The sequence below is a fragment of the Ranitomeya variabilis genome, chromosome 4 (assembly GCF_051348905.1).
Source record: "Ranitomeya variabilis isolate aRanVar5 chromosome 4, aRanVar5.hap1, whole genome shotgun sequence".
NCBI lineage: Eukaryota > Metazoa > Chordata > Amphibia > Anura > Dendrobatidae > Ranitomeya > Ranitomeya variabilis.
Window position 1 is genome coordinate 634,528,842 of NC_135235.1, and position 24,120 is coordinate 634,552,961.

At 44.6% G+C, this 24,120-nt stretch overlaps 1 protein-coding gene across 1 annotated transcript; it reads right to left on the reverse strand.

Annotated features, from left to right (window-relative positions):
• Positions 1–3,150: 3,150 nt before the first annotated feature.
• Positions 3,151–17,668, reverse strand: LOC143767311 (gastrula zinc finger protein XlCGF66.1-like). Its single transcript, XM_077255550.1, has 7 exons — positions 17,633–17,668; positions 11,587–11,736; positions 11,279–11,458; positions 11,073–11,196; positions 10,892–10,989; positions 9,475–9,565; positions 3,151–4,681 (listed from the first exon to the last, which is right to left on the reverse strand). The coding sequence occupies exons 2-7, from the start codon at positions 11,662–11,664 to the stop codon at positions 4,182–4,184; spliced, it is 1,071 nt and encodes a 356-aa protein (XP_077111665.1). The 5' UTR covers positions 11,665–11,736; positions 17,633–17,668; the 3' UTR covers positions 3,151–4,181.
• Positions 17,669–24,120: the final 6,452 nt, after the last annotated feature.

Below are 24,120 nucleotides of genomic sequence, written 5' to 3' on the forward strand. Positions count from 1 at the left end.
ACATACTGATAGGGAATTTAGATTGTGAGCCCCAACTGGGACAGCGATAATGTGTGAAACCTGTAAAGCGCTGAGGAATATGTTAGCGCTATATAAAAATAAAGATTATTATTATTCTCGGCTTATACTCGAGTCAGGGGGTCAGTGGGGGAGGGGGGAGCGGCGGCTGTCACATACTCACCTGCTCCTGGCACGGCCCCTGCATCTCAGAGCGCCGGCAGCTCTTCCTGTGTTCAGCAGTAACGTGGTATCACTCATTAAAGTAATGAATATGGACGCGACTCCACTCCTATAGGGGTGGAACGCATATTCATTACTTTAATGAGCAGTAACAGTGACCGCTGAACACTGGAACAAGCTGACGGCGCCGAGACCATCTGTCAGTGAGAAGCTGCCAGGGACCGCGCCGGGAGCAGGTGAGTATAACGTGGAGGGTAAGCATCGCAATATTTACCTGTCCCCGTTCCACCGCCGGGCACTGCTCCGTGTTCTGCGTCCTCTGGCTCTGATGTTCAGGTCAGAGGGCACAATGACGTGGTTAGTGTGCGCCCTCTGCCTGAACAGTCACTGCAGAGCTGGAAGATGGAGCGACGTCCGGCAGTGGAACGGGGACAGGTGAATATCGCAAGTGCCGGGGCCTGAGCGACAAGAGGTGAGTATGCCATTTGTTTTTTTATCGCAGCAACAGCATATAGGGAATATTACTCTATGGAGCATCTTATGGGGCCATAATCAACCTTTATGCAGCATTGCATGGGGCAAATGTTTCTATGGAGCATCTTATGGGGCCATTATTAAAGGGAACCTGTCACCCCCAAATTCGAGGGTGAGCTAAGCCCACCAGCATCAGGGGCTTATCTACAGTATTCTTGAATGCTGTAGATGAGACAAAGAGTTTATATTATACTCACCCAGGGGCGGTCCCGGTCCGGTCTGATGGGTGTCGCGGTCCCGTCCGGCGTCTCCTATCTTCATCAGATGATGTCCTCTTCTGGTTTTCACGCTGCAGCTCAGGCGCAGGCGTACTTTGACCTGTTGAGGGCAGAGCAAAGTACTGCAGTGCGCAGGGCCTCTCTGACCTTTCCCAGCGCCTGCGCTCTGCAGTACTTTGCTCTGCCCTCAACAGGGCAGACAAAGTATGCCAGAGCGGCAGCGTGAAGACCAGAAGAGGATGTCATCCTATGAAGATGGGAGGCGCCAGACTGGACCGCAATGCCCTCCAGATTGGACCGCCACGCCCTCCGGATCGGACCGCCCACCCAGGTGAGTATAATATAACCTCTTTTTCTCATCTTTCAGGATACATCTGGGGCTTATCTACGGCATTACAGAATGCTGTAGATAAGCCCCTGATGCCGGTGGGCTTAGCTCACCGTCGATTTTGGGGGTGACAGGTTCCCTTTAACCTTTATGCAGCATTGTATGGGGCAAGTGTTTCTATGGAGCATCTTATGGGGCCATTATTAACCTTTATGCAGCATTGTATGGGGCAAATGTTTCTATGGAGCATCTTATGGGGCCATAATCAACCTTTGTGCAGCATTATATGGGGAAAATGTTTCTATGGAGCATCTTATGGGGCCATTATTAACCTTTATGCAGCATTGTATGGGGTAAATGTTTCTATGGAGCATCTTATGGGGCCACTATTAAAGGGAATCTGTCACCCCCAAAATCGAGGGTGAGCTAAGCCCACCAGCATCAGGGGCTTATCTTCAGCATTCTGGAATGCTGTAGATAAGCCCCCAATGTATCCTAAAAGATGAGAAAAAGAGTTTATATTACACTCACCCAGGGGCGGTCCCGTCTGATGGTTGTCGCGGTCCCGTCCGGCATCTTCTATCTTCATCAGATGACGTCCTCTTCTGGTCTTCATGCTGCGGCTCAGGCGTACTTTGTCTGCCCTCTTGAGGGCAGAGCAAAGTACTGCAGTGCGCAGGCGCTGGGCCTCTCTGACCTTTCCCGGTGCCTGCACACTGCAGTACTTTGCTCTGCCCTCAACAGGGCAGACAAAGTACGCCTGCACCGGAGCTGCAGCGTGAAGACAAGAAGAGGACGTCATCCTATGAAGATGGGAGGCGCCGGACCGGACCGCGACGCCCTTCGGATCGGACCGCCCACCCAGGTGAGTATAATATAACCTCTTTTTCTCATTTTTCAGGATACATCAGTGGCTTATCTACAGCATTACAGATTGCGATTTTGGGGGTGACAGGTTCCCTTTAACCTTTATGCAGCATTGTATGGGGCAAATGTTTCTATGGAGCATCTTACTGGGCCATTATTAACCTTTATGCAGCATTGTATGGGGTAAATATTTCTATGGAGCATCTTATGGGGCCATAATCAACCTTTGTGCAGCATTATATGGGGCAAATGTTTCTATGGAACATCTTATGGGGCCATTATTAACCTTTGTGCAGCATTATATGGGGCATTTTAATATGGAGCATCTTATGGGGCCCATCATAAACTTTATGGAGCATTATATGGGGTGTATTTTGAATGGAGCATCTTATGGGGCCCATCATGAACTGAATGGAGCATTATATGGGGCTCCTGATTCAATATGGATATTCAAAAACATCTAACCTACTGATGTCTCAATTAATTTTACTCTTAATGGTATCTATTTTTTTTTAGGAAATTTACAAGTAGCTGCTGCATTTCCCAGCCTAGTCTTACACTCGAGTCATTAAGTTTTCCCAGTTGTTTGTGACAAAATTAGGAGTCTTGGATTATACTTGGATCGGCTCGAGTATATGCGGTATATAGTATGTATATATATATATACAGATGTCAGTGACACATTCACATATATACATATGTGTACATATATTACATAGATCGATAGAAAGAAGAAAAACAGTGATCTGCTGTGAAGCCACTGAGCTTGAACTCAGTGACTTTTTTCCATGGTGCTAGTGGGGATCTCACTGAGGTCAGAAGTTCAGCCTGGCTGGGAACACAGCCTCAGTGACCGGACGTAACCTCGATAACTTCACCACCGGTCACTGAGGCTTCGCTCGTAGAAGTTCACTCCCTAGTGGTTCTCAGCCTGAACGGTCGCATCTTGGCACCATCCAGGTTGAAAACTATTAATCCCCCAGACATGGATTACGGAATGGGAAAGAATGACAGACAGGTATGGTATATTGCTGTTTTTTTATTTTAGTTTTATTTCAGGAGAACGAGGGCGTTAGGCGAGTATAACTGTGTTTGTTATTTTTAAATAAAATGGAAATCTGTGATTTTTTTATTTCTAATAAAGGACTTTATTCTGACTGTGTCTTTATTTATCATATAACTATAGGATTAGTAATGGATAGGTGTCAATGGAGTGGACCCCACTCTTTAAAAAAAAAAAATTGTAATTGTTTATTTAAATAATTAAAAATACGGCGTGGGGACCCCTCTATTCTTGATAACCAACTTTGCTGAAGCTGACAGCTGAGGGTTGCAGCCCCCAGCTCTGAGTTTTGCCTGGCTGGTTATCAAAAATGCAGGGGAACCCAGGCAGGTTTTTTTTTTAAATTATTTACAACGCAGGGGAGGCTGATGAATACTCTTATCCACGGCTCCTGCTCTCACTGTTATTAGCGGCATCAGATGTCAACTAATAGGAAACACCAGCTTTTGTTTTTTTATTTAATTGACGATTAAATTGGCGAATATTGCAAATTTGGCGATCATGAGCCGAACCAAACATTGAAATATTCGCTCATCTCTAAAGGTGATCCCAATAGAGACAGTTATATCCTGTAGTATTAAAACTTTACCATGTGTTAACAGACGTCAATGTGAATGTAAACCAACTTACACTCCAGTTTAATTCTTTCAGCTTTTCTTTAGGCAGAGTCAATCGATATCCTTACACCCTGATTGTAATCCAATCTACCCTGTAAAGTGATGACTATCCATTGATCCCTTTGATATTTCTTTTTCTTCTCCTTAGTCCCCATCCTTGCAGCATCTTGCTTATTCATACACTACATCAGTTTCATGATATTTGTACCATGATTATCTCTCTTTATTCATATGCTTTCATTCTTTATGCAGTGAAGTCCATATATTATTTTTTTCTGTTCTTCCTTTCAGGCTTTGATTTTCAGTTTATTGTTCTATTGTGCTATTATGAAATTAAAAAAAAGTTTGAATTTGAAAAAAAAAAAAGAAAATGGCTACTTTCCTGAGTGAGTTTTCAGATGTGTAATAAGATTTGTTTTCTGATTAAAACATTTCCCACATTCTGAACATGAAAATGGTTTCTCCCCTGTGTGAATTCTCTGATGTATAACAAAATTTGATTTGTATGTAAAACATTTCCCACATTCTGAACATGAAAATGATTTCTCCCCTGTGTGTACTATCTGATGTTTTATGAGCCATGATTTGTGTGTAAAACATTTTCCACATTCTGAACATGAAAATGGTTTCTCCCCTGTATAAGCTATTTCATGTTCAACAGCCCTTCTGTGACTTTTGTTTTGCATATTTGTCTTTGATGAAGCAGAAAAAAGGACCTGTTGAAAAGGATCAGATGACAGATTTTTTCTGATGAGATCTTGAGGTGTATCTGGTATAATGACATGTTCTTCACATGTATCGAGTGTGATACCAAGATTATCTGCTGAAAAATCTGAGAGTATCAGACGTCCCTCTGAGCTCCTGGTACAGTCATCTGACAAGAATAAAAAAATGATTTTATTATTTTTCATTAACATGAAAAAATAATAAACCACCCTATTCCTCCCCTTTCCGTCGTAATCCATAAGCTGATCCGACTGCTCTATCTGGAAGCCGGTTACACACTAGCAGGAACATATAAATCGCATCTTATTGATGTGCCATTTCTTGGACCGCTGAGAGTTAATGTTTTTAGTCTGTGAGGGGTTCATTAACCATGGCCCTTTCCTAGGCTATTAATATCAGCCCAAAGCTGTTTGTTTAGCTTTGCTGATTACAATTTTTAAGGTGATCATATGTCAATTTTTTCTGGGTCACCTTGTAAACTAGCCAAGAAAGGCAAAATAATGAGCTGTGAGCTAATGTTAATAACCTGTAAATCTTTATGGCTATTGGCTCCTTCCTAGAATGTTACCATCAGCCGTCGGCTTTACCTCTGCTGGTTATGAAAAATACACAGGAGCACACGCTATATTTTTAATAAATGAAAAAATTAAATGTCAGTGTAACACTCCAGGTAACTAGTTGTTACAGCGATATCATGCTTGGAGGCAAGGAGGATTTCTTTTATCAGGTAAGCACCTACATGCAACATATTCTGAATCCATGCCAGAAGGGGGAGGTCTGAACCCGGATTCAGGGGAGCTTCCCCAGTTTTAAGTATTCTGTTCTGGAGGAGGAGTTAATTAGTCTGGAACAGACAGAGGAAGAGTGAGGACTGAGAGCAGAGACAGTGGGGCCTTGCAGCCACGTGTGAGCTGCAGCTCCAGGAACGGAAGAAAACCTGAAGGGTTGCATGTCAGTGAGCATCAGAGGAACAGAGCATAGGAGCAGGAAAGAGCTTGGAGGGGAACTGTGACCGGGCACCCTCTGGGTTGAAGCGCAGGAACTGGGCACCGGGAGCCTGAGGCTGTGTTGTACTCCAGGTCACACGGCAGAACTGGAGGGCATAGGAATTTATGTAATTTGCCCGCACCCACACCTGAAGGTGCAGCAGTATATTAAGAGCCCGGGTCGTGATAGAGACCTATAAAAAGGCTCACAGTGCCCACCATACGGGTAACTGTCCCAGGACAGGAGAGAGAGGACTTTGTACGGAAGCCACAGGCAGCAAGGACCTCGCATACGAGTGCATGTAGGAAGGCTTACGGACTTCACCTGGGAGAGTGATTCACCTTTGCCTCCAGGCCGGCCGGACCATATCACCACCTGTTGCTGGTACCCTGGATTACGGCTGATTACAACCAGTAAACAGGTAACGACGTCACAACTCTGTGTCCTCTATTTATTTGCTGACATACACTATCCCTGCCCTGCACACCGGGAGCCCTGGGGACCCCGCTTCACCTGTGGGATGCGTTACCATCTTTGCTGCAGTAACATCACCCCAGAGGACCCCTTTAAGCAGCGCCGGTCCCCTCTGACCAAGAACCACAGGTGGCGTCATGAACACAAACTTTATTACAACTCCCTTTAATGACCTTCCCCTTTTACTTGTGCACCCAGGGGCACGTACAGGGTCGCTGCCACCGTGACCACCCCTTTAATTGCGACGGGACCCGGTACCGAGTAGCCCACTGCCCTGGCGGGCGACTCACAGGCGTAAGAGATCACCGATATGAAATAGAATAACCACACGCGCGTCACTTCACCATGGGGGTATAATACTGTATTTGGGGGTACTTTTGTTGGCATCATACTTTATTAGGGCAATGAGAAAGGAATCTAGGACAGCAGGAGGAAAATTACTATGTCAAAGCTGGAAAGTTGTGAGATATGATCTTCTGTGACAATTATTTATTTATTTATTTTTTTTTTTGGGGGGGGGGATATTTGAACTTCTGCTATGTGGCCACATGATTTCTATGTACACCTCTGGGTATCATGGATGCTATCCCGTCTGAGGGTCCTAAACTATCACTAAAGTGCAGTTATTTTAACTGTTTACTTTGTTTTGCCTTCACTGAAAGGCCATTTATTTCCTTTCCTTGTGGCATCAAATCCCACCAAGGACAATATCTGCAAGGAGTTTGCATGTTCTCACCGTGTGTGCGTGGGTTTCCTTCAGGTACTATGGTTTTCTCCTGCACTCCAAAGTCATACCGATAGGGAATTTAGTGATTGTGAGCCCCATTAGGGACAGCGATGACGATGTATGTAAAGCGCTGCGGAATATGATAGCGCTATATAAGCAAAGCTTAATAAAGAAATAGATTATGGAGTCTTAAACCAACCTGGACGTTTTACCTAAACCGCTTCCTGTGCCTACCTCAAGCACAGCCAAGTGAGTAGAAACTTTACAGTTGTGAAAAAGCACAAGAACGAATCATAAGGGGCACAAATCACGAGGGGCACATGTGTCTGCTGCGGGGAAACCGCAAGTCTTGGGAAAAGTGACTGCAAAAGCAGACAATATGGAGTAGCTGATAAACTTGTGCAGGCTAATCTCCAGCTTCACCAGCAGCAGAACAGGCAGCAGAACTACTAGCTGAAGCAATTAATGGGACAGCAACCTCCCCACTCCCAAGTTAAGGTAATGATGTCGAGGCGTTCTTGACAGTTTTCAGAAGTGTGGCGGAACTGGAGAAATTGTCTATGGAGCAGTGGGCGGAGGTTCTAGCGCCTTAGCCAACGGGGTAACTGCAGAAGGCCTATTTTGACCTGGCTTTGCAGGGTGCAAAATAGTACGCCATGTTAAAAATAGAGATCTTAGCACACTTAGGATTGATAGACTGTAAGGACTCAACGGGTTCACCGCTGAGCCTATCACAGTGATAAAACTCCCCGGTCCCAAATATTCAACCTCCTAGACCCGGTTCTAAAGTGGTTGCAACCAGAATTTTGCTCCACAATGCAAATGGTGGAGAGGGTCCTCATAGACAGGCTTATACTCTCCCTTCCAAGGCTGATGGAGTCCTGGGTTCCCAAGGGAGATCCCCAGAATGCCGATGACCAGGTGGGCCTGGTGAAAAGGTACCAGGCGGTCGAGAGAGCCTTTGAGTAGCAAGTGGACTTATCATCTAGTGCCAGACGTAATAATGTCAACACAAAAGAACCTGAGACCTATAAAGTGCAAGCAAAAAGTCCTAGATCATTGGCTCACTGATCGTACTCATAGAGTGATAAAAAATGGTTGCACATCCAATTGAAAGAATGTTTCAAGTGTGGTACCACAAGTCTCTGTCCTTGTCCCAGTATTGTTCAACATTTTTATAAATGATCTAGATAAGGGAACTGAAGGTAAACTAATCAATTTCCACAGGATAAAAAGCTAGGAGGGATAGTTAACACTAGAGAAGACAGAGAAAGGATTCAGAAGGATCTAGATAAGCTTGAACAATGGGCATCAACTAATAGAATGGTATTTAACAGGGAGAAATGCAAGATTCTACATCTTGTCAAGAAAAACAAAAATTACATCTACAGAATTGAAGGAATACAACTAAGCAACAGCATGTGTGAAAAAGACTTGGGTATACTGTATGTTTGGGAACATTTTCTTGTTGAAAGAAAAATTTCCGTCCCAGTCTCAGGTCTTTTGCAGACTCCAACAGGTTTTCTTGAAGAATGGTCCTGTATTTGGCTCCATCCATCTTCCCATCAATTTTAACCATCTTCCCTGTCCCTGCTGAAGAAAAGCAGGCCCAAACTATGATGCTGCCACCACCATATTTGCCAGTTGGGAAGCTGTGTTGCCTTTACGCCAAACATATCATTTGGCATTGTTGCCAAAAAGTTCGATTTTGGTTTCATCTGACCAGAGCACCTTCTTCTACATGTTTGGTGTGACTCCCAGGTGGCTTGTTGCAAACTTTAAACAACACTTTTTATGGATATCTTTTAGAAATGGCATTCTTCTTGCCACTCTTCCATAAAGGCCAGATTTGTGCAGTGTACAACTGATTGTTGTCCTATGGACAGACTGTCTCACCTCAGCTGTAGATCTCTGCAGTTCATCCAGAGTGATCATGGGCCTCTTGGCTGCATCTCTGATCAGTCTTCTCCTTATTTGAGATGAAAGTTTAGAGGGACGGCCGGGTCTTGGTAGATTCGCAGTGGTATGATACTCCTTCCATTTCAATATGATCGCTTGCGCAGTGCTCCTTGGGATGTTTAAAGTTTTGATAATCATTTTGTATCCAAATCCGGCTTTAAACTTCTCCACAACAGTATCTCGAACCTGCCTGTTGTGTTCCTTGGTCTTCATGATGCTCTCTGTGCTTCAAACAGAACCGTGAAACTATCACAGAGCAGGTGCATTTATACGGAGACTTGATTACACGCAGGTGGATTAAATTTATCATCATTAGGCATTTAGGACAACATTGGATCATTCAGAGATCCACAATGAACTTCTGGAGTGAATTTGCTGCATCGAAAGTAAAGTTGCTGAATAATATTGGACGCCCCACTTTTCAGTTTTTGAATTTCCACAAAAATTTAAAATAACCAATAAATTTCGTTCAACTTCACATTTGTGTTCCACTTGTTGTTGATTCTTCACCAAAAATTTACTTTTGGTATCTTTATGTTTGAAGCATGATATATGGGAAAAGGTTGAAAAGTTCCAGGGAGCCGAATACTTTTGCAAGGCACTGTACCTGTGTGATAGTTCTTCGCACATTGTAAAAATAAAAAAAGAACAGTCCCCAGAGTGAATCAATCCCTACATCCACATCAAAAGTTTCATTAAACACACACAAAAAAATCAAAATATCTAAAGTTACTCTACAAGGCAGGGACTGATTAGAACCTGTGACTTCTCTGCATTTAATGGTCACTACTTACCTGTGCGGTTATCTGTAGAAATCTCCTCCTTACACCGCTCATCACCTCTCACATATCTCTCAGTAGTATTAATATGGGGCACATCTTCACCCTGAAATAAATATTGTAAAAGTCACTAACAGATAAAGACATTTGAGAAGATCTAGACAACATCTAATGTCTATGATCAGCTTTATCCTGTCATCTCCACCAGATATAAAACATACACTGAATGATGGCCACATTGCTAGAGACACCCATATAGTAACACATAGGATCTTCTTTGCACTTCAGAACCTCAGATATTAACTACGTCATAGATTGCACACGGTGATAAGATTGCTCCCCAGGAATACTGGCCCATGCCAACAGGATAGGTTCTTGTAGTTGACACAAATTAGATGGAGGTACTGAGATGCTCTGAACAACCAATTCCACCTTGTCCCAGAGATGCTTTACAGAGTTAAGATCTGAGGACTGTGAACAAGTAAAACTCACTGTCATATTCCTAGTGTAAAGGAATGAATGACCCTGGCAACTCCTAATTATAGTTTCTGTATGACATAAAGGTATATTTGTGATGCTGTAGGATAGATTGTTATTACAGGACCCTGATGAAAAGTACTGTAACTATATGACTAATGCCATGGTTTATTGTAGTCACTTTTATGTGATAGTTATGGACTGGGCAGGGGAGTTACAGAGGGTCAGCCCTGCAGTTAGGCAGGGGAAAGTTACAGAGGGTAAGCCCTGCAGCTGGGCAGGGGAGAGTTACAGAGGGTCAGTTCTGCAGCTGGGCAGGGGAGAGTTACAGAGGTCAGCCCTGCAACTGAGCAGGGGAAAGTTGCAGAGGGTCAGCCCTGAGCTGGGCAGGGGGGAGTTACAGAGGGTCAGCCCTGCAGCTGGGCAGGGGACAGTTATAGATGGTCAGCCCTGCAGCTGGGCAAATGGGTTACAGAGGGTCAGCGCTGCAACTGGGCATGAGAGAGTTACAGAGGGTCGGCCCTGCAGCTGGGCAGGTGAAAGTTACAGAGGGTCAGCCCTGCAGATGGGCACGGGAGAGTTACAGAGGGTCAGCCCTGCAGTTGGGCAGGGGAAGTTACTAGTGAAAGTTCCAGTGATTTACTATATATACAATAGACTGTAGCTGTAGTGTATTTCCAATGCGGGGCACTGTAGATAGAGGTTGTGCTATTGCTGGCACCTGAGGCATGATATTAGGTGTGGACTCCAAGCATGACAGTTTCATAAAAATACATGCTGTCATGCTTGGGTTGGGAGGGCCACCGGCGAGTTCGAGTATTGTGATGCAATCCCCATCCGAGTTATACCTCTGACTCTTCCCTTATACTGGTGGATAAAACAAGACTGAGCTTAAGACCTTCACAGCCTTCTACACATCATATGGAAGATCTCATGATACCTTCTCTCCACCTACCTGATAATCTTGATTAACATTGGGATCTTCTTGTTTACAGTCAAGTAGAAGAAGAGGGTGGGGATACCTCTTTGGTGTTGTCTTCTTACTGGATAGAACTGGAGGAAACACATACAGGGACTGATTTCATTCTTTACATACAGATAATTATAGGCCGTGTGTATTTAGTCCCGTATATTACCTGGTGATGTGAGGGGCTGGGGAACTTCCATCATGACGTCCTTGTACAGATCTTTGTGTCCTTCTACATACTCCCACTCCTCCATGGAGAAATAGACGGCGACATCCTGACACCTTAAAGGAACCTGACACATAGAATGATACAGTCATCCCCCGATCCCTTCATAGCGTTACTGTATAATGTCCCAGCATTCCCAGCAGTGTCACCTCTCCAGTGAGCAACTCAATCATCTTGTAGGTGAGTTCTAGAATCTTCTGGTCATTGATGTCCTCATGTACCAGATGGTGAGGTGGAGGCCCCGTGATTGGGCTCAGGGGTCTTCCCCATCCCTCAGACACAGGGGCCTGACAGCGCTCACTAGAGGTCTTCTTCACTACTGTGTAATCCTGGTTATGGAGACACATTAAAAAAATCTCACTACAGACATATCCAGAGTCCTCACCTCTCCAGTTCTGTCAATCTCTTATTCCCATAGATAAGAATGATATAATGTGCCGTCATCAGAATCTCTCACCTCTCCAGTAAGCTGGAAGAGGATCTTTAGCATGAGGTGTAATATCCTCTCCGCCATCTTGTCCCTGTCCCTATCCATCCTTGATGGGACAATCAGGAAAATGTTCTTATATAGAAGATCTCCACTGAGAGGATCCGATATTGTAGGGACCTGAATGGGGAGAAGATGACAATGTAACATCATAAATATCCCATGTAAGATATCTTCAGAGCTGTTACCGGCGTCACATGATCACTACATCCAGTCATGGCCCCGTCCTGCTGTGTTTGTCACTCTCTAGTGTTTCCCCTATTTTTAAACTACTTTTATCTACTATTTCTATACAATCATATATAGCAATTTTGTACCTTCTCTGTACACAATTATTGTAGGTTTTTTCGTATATCAGATGTTCCACAGTTACCTATTATTTCTATTACATGCTCAATTTTGATGCTCTTAATTAACCCATTTATTACTGTTAGATATTAATTATGGGTATTCATTTTTACTCTTAACTCTGTATTGGTACACTGCGTCACTCTCATGGAAAGTTTGCTGACATGACATTTAGGTTATTTCTGTACACATAGCTTAGGGTAGATGGTAGGACATACAGAAACATGTGCTATGTGAGACATGTATATACAGTATATAAACCAAGTGATGTAGGGAGAGGTGGCTCTTCAATCACTTCATTCATTAGAAAATGCTACATTCAACAGATGACAAGTGCTCCGCTTGCTGTGGAGATAGATGGAAACTACCATTCAGGATCCCGGGAAAGATGGGGGAACAGCCTGAAATTTAATCAGCTAATTATGGACAATCTCATTGTAACTACTTCACCTATTTTTTGTTTTAAAGAATTATTGTGACATATTCCTTGGAGCATCACATCTGGTAAGAAGTCATATATAAATAAACTAGATGGAGGCCCGATGCTATGGTATTGTGAGGGCAGTAATGTCGCAATGGGGGCAGGCTTTGCAGCATTGAGAATCTCTCCCCCCATGTGCTCACCCACCTATCCACTCACTCTTTCCCCATGTGCTGACTTCTCCCGTCTGTGCTCTCTACTTTGACCTGTCTATCCCATATGCTATCTCTTTCATCTGCTGTCTCTCTCCTTCCTGTGCTGTGTTCTCCCCTCATGTGCTGTCCCGTTTGAGCTGTCTACCCCCTGTGCTGTCTCTCTCACCCCTGTGCGCTTTCTCTCAGGGGACTCATGTGCTTGATGCCTATGCTTATATGCATTGTTTTTGTCCCAGCGATGCTGTTGCTCTTCAAAAGTCTCATTTGCCTGTTGTCTTCGACGTTGTGCCTTTGCTGCTTTCCTTTCATTGTCATTGGCGTACTTTTTAGGAGGAGCCATGTTGGCATTGATATTTGCTTTTTAAAGGGGTTTTCCCACGAATGAAAGTTCATTTTAATAATTGTCTGCAGAGAACATACCACAGCTCCTGGGCAGGGGAGGGAGCAAAAGACAATACTGACATTACAGCAGGAGATCGCAGAGGATACATTTTGTGAGGTAAAATATTGTTTAAAAAGTCAGTGAAATATTTTACATGACAAAAGAAATCCTCTGTGGTTCCCTGCTGTAATGTCAGTATTGTCTTTTGCTTCCTCCCCTGCCCAAGAGGCTGCTTACAGCGTATACAGTGTGTGTGTGTGTGGTGCGTACGGAGTATACAGCCTGTATGTGTGTGGAGCGTATGGCATATACAGTGTGTGTTTGTGTATGTGTTGCGTATGGCGTATACAGTAACTGTGTGTGTGGTGTGATGGTGTTTCGCTGGTGGTACTGCGCAAGAGGCTGGTACCACCAGCAGTTTCCATATTGAGACACACATCACTTGGGTGTCCCAAAATGGAGGTCGGTGAACTTCCGCTGCTTGGAATTCTGGGATCCAGACACATCTAGATGAAGCAGGATGTGAAGACATTACAAGGTAATTATATATGTATATATATATATATATATATATATATATATATATATATATATATATACCGAAATAAGTATATTTAACAATTACTACTTTCTTACTATTTATGCACCATTTTGCAGTACTGACCCTTTTGTTCCCAGTACAGGTAGTAAAGTGGGATTGGAAACAAAAAAAAAAAAAGATGGAGTGAGGGGAAGGATGAGATTGAATAATTAAATAAACAATAACAAGAGATATAGAATTAATAATGGAATAAATAGAGAGATCAGCAATAACATACAGAAAAACTGAGATCATTGTGGTCTGTATGTAAAAAGTATTACAAAAAAGATTGCTCTCAGTGGGAAAAACAATAATAAGTTTATAGTTATGATACCTTTTAATAGCTATCAAAAATAAAATATTGTTACAAAGCAAGCTTTCACGACTTCTAAGGTCTCTTCATTAGGCATGGTATAATATAGTGTCTGAATAGGGATGCGTGAACCCAAACTGTAAAGTTCGTGCCGGACACCTATTGTCTGGTGCCAAACTTTGAACACACACTTTTTTAGGCAAGTCCGTTTTACTGTTCGGTGCAACTGTTCGGTGCAGAATAAAGTTTGTTAAAAGGCTGCAGCACAGCTAATCAACAATATTTTAGGTTGTGGGCACTTCCGGAGTTATTACAGCCATGTCTGTATAAACGCTGCCAGTTTACTATGAGCCTGGTTCTGGGTTTCCTAACAGTCTGGTGCGGAGTACCCCAACAGCCTGGTGCTGGGGGCCCTATCATTCTTATGCAGGGAGCCCTAACAGCTTAATGCACGGGGCCCTAACAGCCTGATGCGGAGGCCCCAACAGCCTGGTGCAGGGCGCCCCAACAGCCAGGTGCAGAATACCCTAACAGTTTAATAATCTGCTGGGCACTTTCTCTTCTTTACTGTGCACTTTTTTGGGGTAGAAAAAAAAATCAAATAGCGGACGTGGCCATGGTGCTGCTTGTGGTGGTGTTGTAGCTGCTGCAGGGAGCGGACATGTTCATTCTGTGCTTGATAAGTGCCCAAATGAAACGTATTCCTCTGGTGCACGCAGGCAAGAGGATGTTCTGCATAATTTTGTAGGCCCGAACAACCCTGGGCGAGTGGTAAGGTCCGAACATGTAGATGCTGCTGAACTTCAAGCCCAGCCTGGTGCTGTACCATAATGGGCAAACTCTCATAGTAGCTCTGGGCCTAGCTAATTTGACGCACATCCCTTGCCTGGCGCACGTGCTGACTTTGATTGTGCAGATCTTCCTTAAAAATTACCTTGATATGTCAGCGCTGCTGCTGAAAGTCCTGGCTGGGTCATCTTTGTGCTCTTTCTGCGATCTCACTCTGCTGTTGCTCGTCTGTCCGCACTGCAGTGCAATGTCTGCCTTCTTGCTCACCGCCTCATGTGCGACGTACCCAGAAAGTGGATCTCCATCTGCCACATGCTGAAGAGACTTTGTGAGAAGCAGCCGGCAATAGTGGAGTTTCAGCTGTAGCATGCATGGGTGAGTCGCTCTGTGAAACCACACCACTTGACCAGCACCTAGTGGGCCTTCATTCAAGAAGTGCCGTGTTGCACTGCTTTGAGTACTCCTTCAAGATGACCAGCGTTGATCATCAGTGTTACTATCCTACTTCAATGCCTGCTTGAAAAACCACTTCAGACTATGATGGATGAGGTTGTGGCACAGGAGGAAGAGGAGGAGAGACAGGGAACATTCACACAAAGATCAGGCCAATTGTCCACACATGGCTTGGAGGATGGGTTCCTGTTCCAACAGCAGCCAGGTACACAACTGTCCAGTCAGGGGACAGTTTTCGAGGAGTAGGGACCGTATTCACAGCGGGGTGCCCTCAAAGCAGCTCACGGGCATGGGCTGGGGGATACAAAAGACTTAGACGATACATCTCCCTCCAAGTATAGCTTGATGTTACATCTGGGCAGACTAGCACACAAGAGCCAATATATGCTGCTGTGCGTGGGCAACGACCGCAGAGTGTCCCGGATTGTTACCCGTGCTGATTAATGGGTGGCCACCCTGCTTGATCCCCGCTACAAAGACAACGTGCCATCCTTACTTTTGTTACTAGAGTGGGATCTGAAAATGCAGGAATACAAGTGCACACTGGTAGATGTACTACTGATGGCATTCCCACCTGACAGTGGGGGCTCAGTGGAACAACAAGGCAGAGGACAAGGAAGTCGCAAGCGCGCTGGGCCAACGTTAACAGGTTGGGAGAGTTAGCATGGCCGAAATGTGGAAAACCTTCCTCAGCAAGGCCACAACACCCACCACCAACAACTGATACAGACCGTGTTAGCAGGAGGCCGCGCTTCAACAAAATGGTGGGAGACTACGTGTCTACACATCTCCACGTACAGAGCGATGGGTCTGCACCATTTAACTTCTGGGTCTCAAAATTGGACACATGGCCTAAGCTTGCTCTTAACGTCTTGGAGGTGTCAGAATGCATGTTTAGCACAGCGGAGTGTGTGATCACAGACAGGTGCATCCGCCTGTCCACAGCAAACATAGGCAAGCTCACTTTCATTAAAATGAACCAGGTGTGGACCCCACAGGACTTGTGCATAATTTTGGATAAACTGAGAAGTAGATCAGAAGGACCCAGCCACTGTTATACTATACCACATTTTTTTTTTAGGCAAATAGAATGAACAGAGTTGGCTACCTCCTCTTCCACCTACAATGTCACGTCTATCTCCACGTCCTCCTCCACTTGGACCGCCTCCTTCTGTAAGATTATTGTCATTTATTTGTTTTATTCTGTCATTTTAAATAATTTTCCTATCCACATTTGTTAGCAGATCAATTGTCCTGCTCTTACACCTATTTTGCTTCCTTTTGAACATCCACAGGTCCGCTCATCTCTATATCTGAAAAAACACAAATACATACACAAAAAAAGCAGACGGCATAACAAATGGACAATTAACACCTTAACAACCGTCGATACGCCTTTTAACAACGGCAGTTAAGGGTACTTATGCCTCAGCGCCGCTTTTTAAGGGCACGATAAATAAGTGTATAGCGCCCCCCAGAGTCAGAATTTCTCCAGGGTTTCAGCTACCAGCGGTAGCTCAGACCCTAGAGAACATGATTTGGGTTGGTTTTTACCTACCCCAGTGTTGCAATCGCCATTATTAGGCCGGAGTCACACTACAGCGAGATACGGCCGAGTCTCGCAGGTTAAAAACAAGCTCTGGCACCGGCACTCCAGGGCGGAGCTTGCTGCTCCATGTGTTGCTGTGTGGCCGCACACTCTGCTGTGGAGTGCCGGTGCCAGAGCTTGGTTTTAACCTGCGAGATTCGGCCGTATCTCGCTGTGTGTGATCACGGCCTTAATGGAATAACGGCGCCCGCATTAAAAAAGTCCAATTTCCTATTTAATTTCTCTCTCCTTTGATGTGATTGCACATCAGAGGAGAGAGAAGTGAGGGTCCCTGATCCCCCCAGTACCTCTGGGGTCCTTGCAACCCCCCATGAAGTTCCCCGGCCCACCGGCATCTTCCTGCAGCAGAAAATCGTGAGCACATACGCAGTGAACCCGCCGAGATCTGTCAGCCGGCACCAGGCAACAAAAGTAATTTTTTCCTATTGATTCATTTTGATCACTGACAGACCCTATCACAGTGATCAAAATTAAAATAATAGTAAATCCAACCCCCCATTTATCACCCCACTCGTTAGGTAAAAATAATAAAATAAAAAAAAAATTATTCATTTCCATTTTTCCACTAGGGTTAGAGTTGGGCTAATGTTAGGGTTGGGGCTAGGGTTAGGGTTGAGGCTAGGGTTAGGGTTGGGCTAAAGTTAGGGTTCCCTTTTAATTTAACCTTAATATTGTTTATGTTGTGTCCTGGAACACAGGAATATTTGGCCACAAGTAATGGGGTTTTCTCTCTGTAATCGTGTGGCGATTAGACCTCATCCTCGCTCTCAGTTTCATGAGGAGCCGGCTGTACCCTAATGTGCAGAGTCCCGGTGCCCCCCAGGACTGAGTCCTGTCCCCTCTATCACACAGTCCCTGCTCCCCCATTACCACTCACCAGTGCAGACTTCTCCCTCCAGCTCTTACATGTCGCAGCTTCCTACATGGAAAACCCTTCACTTCCTACAAGCCCCCATCCTGCTCCTCCCCCATGTGACTGATCACATGACTGTGACATCATCACAGGTCCTGGAAGCAGAACTCCAAAGGGTTACAGAATAGAGAGAGGGAGAAACTCTGCTCAGCACCAGGCAAATCTTTCTTCCCCTCTAGGGCCCACCGGCCATAGACATTTCCCACTTGTTTCTCATGTAAAGCAGGTGATCTGAATGCAGCAGCGGAGACAACAGGACGGATCATCAATCTACTTCTACTTTATTCACTAAACAGGGTTAAATGCAGGAAATATTACTATCACAGATAAATCGCACAATAACAATATTCACAGCAGCACTTACAGGCAATTATATGTATCAACATGGATCAACATGTTAGGGCATGTTAGGCTATGGGTTGAACTAGATGGACTTAAAGTCTTCCTTCAACCTTAATAACTATGTCACTATGTCACTATGTATAGAGATATACTGGTTAGTACATTACAAGAGATATGTCCTTGAGATCAGTTCAGGGTGTACAGTCCCACCTTGTTCTATCCAGGAAGGGGGCAAATGCTGTGTTTAGCGGGTACAGTCTCTAGGGCATCCTTGTGGCTTTCCGGTCCCTGATAAAGTCTAATAACGCTTTCTGGGCCGCTTTAGCATCAGGTCCTGTCTTATCTGCCGCCCCCTCCTGCCCACATCAGGTACCGTGAGTCTGTGCTGAAAGCAACGGCCCTGCTCACTCACATCCTCCAATCACCAGCTGAGGTAAAAAGTCTCTGGTCGTGTTCGTCGGGTATTTTCAGTGCTTGACTACCGACAATCTGGTAAAGTGGGAGGCGGGGGGCTGGGTTCCAGGTGCTGACCAGCATAGTCTGGATCCCAGGCCTTGACTGGAGTCGTCCTAATCTCCCTCACTGGCTTACAAAGTCCCCCTTGTGTCACTCTCCAAGCATGTCTCAGTAATTCGGCCGCAGAGTCCCTCATGGCTGGTTTGGCTTTGATTACGGCCTTTAAGTGGGGCAGGGCATGGATCTACCTCACAACTCAGGCCTTGTCCGGCAGCTGACCGCTCTCTGACTCTTCTCTAACAATGGTGACTGCAAGCCCGCCTTGTAGGTATACAATTTACTTTTGTGAAGGTTCTGGCACAAACTGCTCTTCTCTATTTTATATTCCTTAATATAAAAGGGCTGGTCAGGCCTTTTAAATTAAGAAAGTCCTTCTTGTGTATCACCTGATCAGGTTCAGCAGGCAAATTCACTCCCACTCCAAATCTCCCAGCACAATTTGGTTCCTGCTAACACAATTCTTTTTACTTTCACTTTCAGTTTGGTCCAGCAGATTATTATTTATTGTTATAGCGCCATTTATTCCATGGCGCTTTACATGTGAGGAGGGGTATACATAATAAAAACAAGTACAATAATCTTAAACAATAGAAATCATAACTGGTACAGGAGGAGAGAGGACCCTGCCCGCGAGGGCTCACAATCTACAAGGGATGGGTGAGAATACAGTAGGTGAGGATAGAGCTGGTCATGCAGCGGTTTGGTTGATCGGTGGTTACTGCAGGTTGTAGGCTAGGTAGTAGTTGTAGGTAGATTGCAGTGTTTGCTGGCAGGAGGAGATGTTGGAGGGGGCATAAGCATAGCTCCCAATTGTCCCGGATTCAGCAGGACTATACCGATTTGAGGAATCAGTCCTGCGTCCTGTCATATCAGAGCTTTTGTTCCAGCTTCTACACTCACCTCTCTTCTCTCAGATGTCGTCTTCAATCCGTAGCTCCTCCTCCTCAGGGGTGGGACTGCTCAGTGCATAAATTAAATTATATAGTCACTGCTTCTTCATCCTGTGGTGAGGTTTCCCCAGGACTCGAAGTCGAAACTCGGTGTTTGCTCTATCTAGGAGCCACAGCTCATAATCATGTAGATAGGAGAATTTGTTAACCTTGACCTCTATTTCCGGCAAGGAACCCAAAGGCAGGTTATAAATGTCCATAGCCATAGACTGTATATATAACAGTGTATTTCTATGGTCGCTGTATACTGAGGTGAACAAAAATATTTTTTTTGCTCCTATAAAAGTAGTAAAAATAATAAGCTATTAAGTTTTTTTCTGTAAGTCTCCCCAGATGTCAAACCAACAACGTTAACAGTACAGACAGGAGCCCAAGCTACTGAGCCACAAGCTCTGATGACAATGGGGAGAATTTTTGTAGATTGTGAGCCCTCGCGGGCAGGGTCCTCTCTCCTCGTGTACCAGTTGTGACTTGTATTGTTAAAGAATACTGTACTTGTTTTTTATTATGTATACCCCTCCTCACATGTAAAGCGCCATGGAATAAATGGCGCTATAATAATAATAAATGATAATAATAATAATTTTTGGTGCTTAATCTATACTGCAGGCTCTGACTCCACAGGCAGATTATACTGATAGTAATACACTTCTATGAACAATGGATGTATTTGTATTCTAGAGGGACAACAATTTTTTAGCGTATATAATTACTAAAAAAATAATGAAAACTCTTGATATTGAAAAAATAATGTAATTCTTAATGCGTTATTTAAAAAAATAATAAACAGCACAAATCAGCAAATCGTAATGACCCGCACAACACAGAGATCAGATTATTTACGGGAATCGGTAAATTATGTAAAAAAAAAGGCGTGATTGATATTTTAAATACTGCGTTCTTTCTAGTGATAAACAAGCACTAAAATGCTCAGGTGTTCGTTATTGGAGTTGAACAAACTGTAATCCGCGGGTGCTCGACTCGAGTAATGAGTATACAGACGTCAATGGGAAACTCAAGCATTTTTCCGCTGCCCCTCCCCAAGATGTCTGAAGTGGTCTAAAAATTGCTCAAAACGATGGAAACAGCATGGGGAAGACCCCTGGAAGCATCTCTGAATCCCAGGTGGCTGCTAAGAACAATGTTGTCAGAGTATGATGCCACTTTTACGGACTGACAATAAAAGATACAAAACCGAAGATAAAATGGATTTTACTAGAAAAAATGTTAAGAAGCATTCTTTCCAAGATAATTACTTGTATATAAGGCAAAATAAATAAAATGAAACAAATGCTCCTCCACACGTTGGGCTTTGTTCTCACGTAGTGTTTTTGCTGCATTTTTGCATGTTTGCATTGCTTTCAACAGTTAAAAAAAAACATTCACCTGCAAATGTAACTTTAACATTTTATACCTTATCTGGCCATTTGGTATGAGAGGCACATCTTGTTTAATTTATAAAGGAAGGACTCTGAAAGTCAAGCATTTTTATTTTTCAGGGCCATCAGGCAGACTTTACTATTTGTAGAGGGCAATCAGGTGGCCCTTACTATTGTTAGAGGGCCAGCAGTTGGCTCTCACCATTGTTAGAGGGTCAACAGGCGTCTTGCAGACCAATGAGACCAAGATAGATTTTTTTAGTGAAGTACAACATTCTAATGTTTACTGTAAATGGAATGAGGCCTACAAATAAAAGAATACAGTAGCTACAGTCATGTGGTGGACAGAGGTGGAGCTAGGGTTTTGGTTCAGGGGGCAAAGCTTCTGAGTGGGCCCCTAATCAGGTAACCTTCATTACAATTCGGTGACGTGCCATAATAGTGGAGGAGAACCTCAGCAGATGACCGCGCTGTTACTGAACATAATCTCTATATAACGACCAACATGGATATTACCGCCATATGGTCAGTGGTAAATACCAGCCCTACAGAATATATAAGAGATCACAGTACAGTTACAGATAATATCTTACCGCTGATGTTCTCTGATGGAATCGTTCCCTTTTCCCATCTTTTCCATCTGTCCAGACTGACATGACTTTTCCAGCCAGGACTCGTCTGCAGAGATTACATCAAAGACACATTTCACTTCTCATATTCCAGCCCCATCACCATCTATTCCCAACCTGCATAAACTCCTCATCCTACTGATACCCCAATACTGAGACGCTGGCGCCATATGTGACCTTATTACTACATCTGATACCACAATACTGAGCCGCTGCTGTCGTGTGTCCCTATTACTGCCCCTGATACCCCAATACTGAGCCACTGTTGCCGTATGTGACCCTATTACTGCACCTGCTGTGTGATTCTCTGTGCCTTCTAAATTCTAAAGCAACCCTGTATAATATAGTAATGCTGGGTGCAATTGCCCTAGAAAACAGTGCCCACATTTTGCTCCCTAGAAAGTAATATTGCCATGTGTGCCTCTTTGATAGTCACAGTAACCTGAGATCCCCTATAACAAGAAGTGCCCACTTTACATTTAATAATGTCCCGAGTCTGCCCCCCTGTACAGCTCCCCTATACAGTATAATGCCCCTCACTGTATAGTACCATCCACACAGTATACTGACCCCTTAGTAGCCCCCAAACTGTTTGATGGCTCCAACACTGGATGATGGCCCCTTCACTGTAATCTCCACACTGTATGATGGCCCATTAGATGCCCTCCATATAGTATAATGCACCAGATCATGCTAAATATAGTATAATGTACTCTCCATAGGTCTCCATATAGTATAATGCACTCCCCATAGGACTCCATATAGTATAATGCACTCCCCATAAGCCTCCATATAGTATAATGCACTCCCCATAGGACTCCATATAGTATAATGCACTCCCCATAGGACTCCTTATAGTATAATGCACTTCCCATAGGCCTACTATATAGCACAAGGCAGCACCCATAGGCAGACTCTATAGCACAGAACAGAATCCCCATAGGCAGACCCTGTAGTATAAGACAGCACCCCATAGGTAGACCGTGTAGTGTAAGACAGCACCCCACAGGCAGACCCTATGGTATAAGGCAGCACCCTATAGGCAGACCATGTTATATAAGGCAGCACCCCATAGGCAGACTCTAGTAAAAGGCTGCACCCCATAGGCAGACCCTGTAGTATAAGACAGCAACCCATAGGCAGACCCTGTAGTAAAAGGCAGTACCCCATAGGTAGATCCTGAAGTATAAGGCAGCCCCCCTATAGGTAGATCCTGAAGTATAATGCAGCACCCATATAGGCAGACCCTGTAGTATAAGGCAGCCCCCCATAGGCAGACTCTAGTAAAAGGCAGCACCCCATAGGCAGACCATGTTATATAAGGCAGCACCCCATAGGCAGACTCTAGTAAAAGGCTGCACCCCATAGGCAGACCCTGTAGTATAAGACAGCACCCCATAGGCAGACCCTGTAGTAAAAGGCAGTACCCCATAGGTAGATCCTGAAGTATAAGGCAGCCCCCCTATAGGCAGATCCTGAAGTATAATGCAGCACCCATATAGGCAGACCCTGTAGTATAAGGCAGCCCCCCATAGGCAGACTCTAGTAAAAGGCAGCACCCCATAGGCAGACCATGTTATATAAGGCAGCACTCCATAGGCAGACTCTAGTAAAAGGCTGCACCCCATAGGCAGACCCTGTAGTATAAGACAGCACCCCATAGGCAGACCCTGTAGTAAAAGGCAGTACCCCATAGGTAGATCCTGAAGTATAAGGCAGCCCCACTATAGGCAGATCCTGAAGTATAAGGCAGCACCCCATAGGCAGATCCTGAAGTATAAGGCAGCCCCCCTATAGGCAGATCCTGAAGTATAATGCAGCACCCCTATAGGCAGATCCTGAAGTATAAGGCAGCCCCCTATAGGCAGATCCTGAAGTATAAGGCAGCCCCCCTATAGGCAGACCATGAAGTATAAGGCAGCCCCCCTGTAGGCAGATCCTGAAGTTTAAGGCAGCACCCTTATAGGCAGATCCTGAAGTATTAGGCTAAATAAAAAAAAAAAACAATAAATAAATACTCACCTCTCTTCCTCCTTGTTCCAGCGGTGCTCCGACCTCCCGCTCATCTTCTGACAGCGGGCGCTGGGTGGTGACGTCATCGTGCCCACTGTCAGTGTTGGTGACACCAGACGCTGACGGGGATGATGGGAGAAGGAGCGCAGGCCAACGCTCCTTCCCTCATCAGTGCGGTGATGGGCGGGGGGGCCCACCCACTACTGGCACCAGGCCCCTGGGCGGGGGGCCCACCCACTACTGGCACCAGGCCCCTCCTGGCCTGCTCAGGTCAAGTGCGGTCTAACCAGAGATTTGTACAGAGGCAGTATAATGCTCTCATCATGTGTATCCAGACCTCTTTTAATGCACCCCATGATCCTGTTTGCTGCTGCCTGGCACTGGCTGCTCCAGGTAAGTTTATCATTAACTACACCATGCTCCAAAGTATTATGCAAATTATATTTTTCTCGGATTTTCCTAAGTAGTCAGTGCAAATGACAGTCAGTCTAGTAAAAGTCATCACCCGTTAGAGTATACATCGAATTTTATTGAAGAAACCTCCCAGTGATAACAGTATAATCTCCAAAACGCATGAAAACTCAAAATGCACTGTTCCAAATTATTAAGCACAGTAAAATTTCTAAACATTTGATATGTTTTAAAGAACTGA

What these genes read in the sequence shown, in the direction of transcription:
- LOC143767311 (XM_077255550.1), bottom strand. Translation starts at nt 11,664, where the DNA reads ATGGATAGGGACAGGGACAAGATGGCGGAGAGGATATTACACCTCATG. An exon ending in ATGTTAATCAAGATTATCAG is followed by an intron (nt 9,566 to 10,891) that starts GTAGGTGGAGAG and finishes TATTTATTTCAG; the next exon opens with GGTGAAGATGTGCCCCATAT. An exon ending in TTCTACAGATAACCGCACAG is followed by an intron (nt 4,682 to 9,474) that starts GTAAGTAGTGAC and finishes TATTCTTGTCAG; the next exon opens with ATGACTGTACCAGGAGCTCA.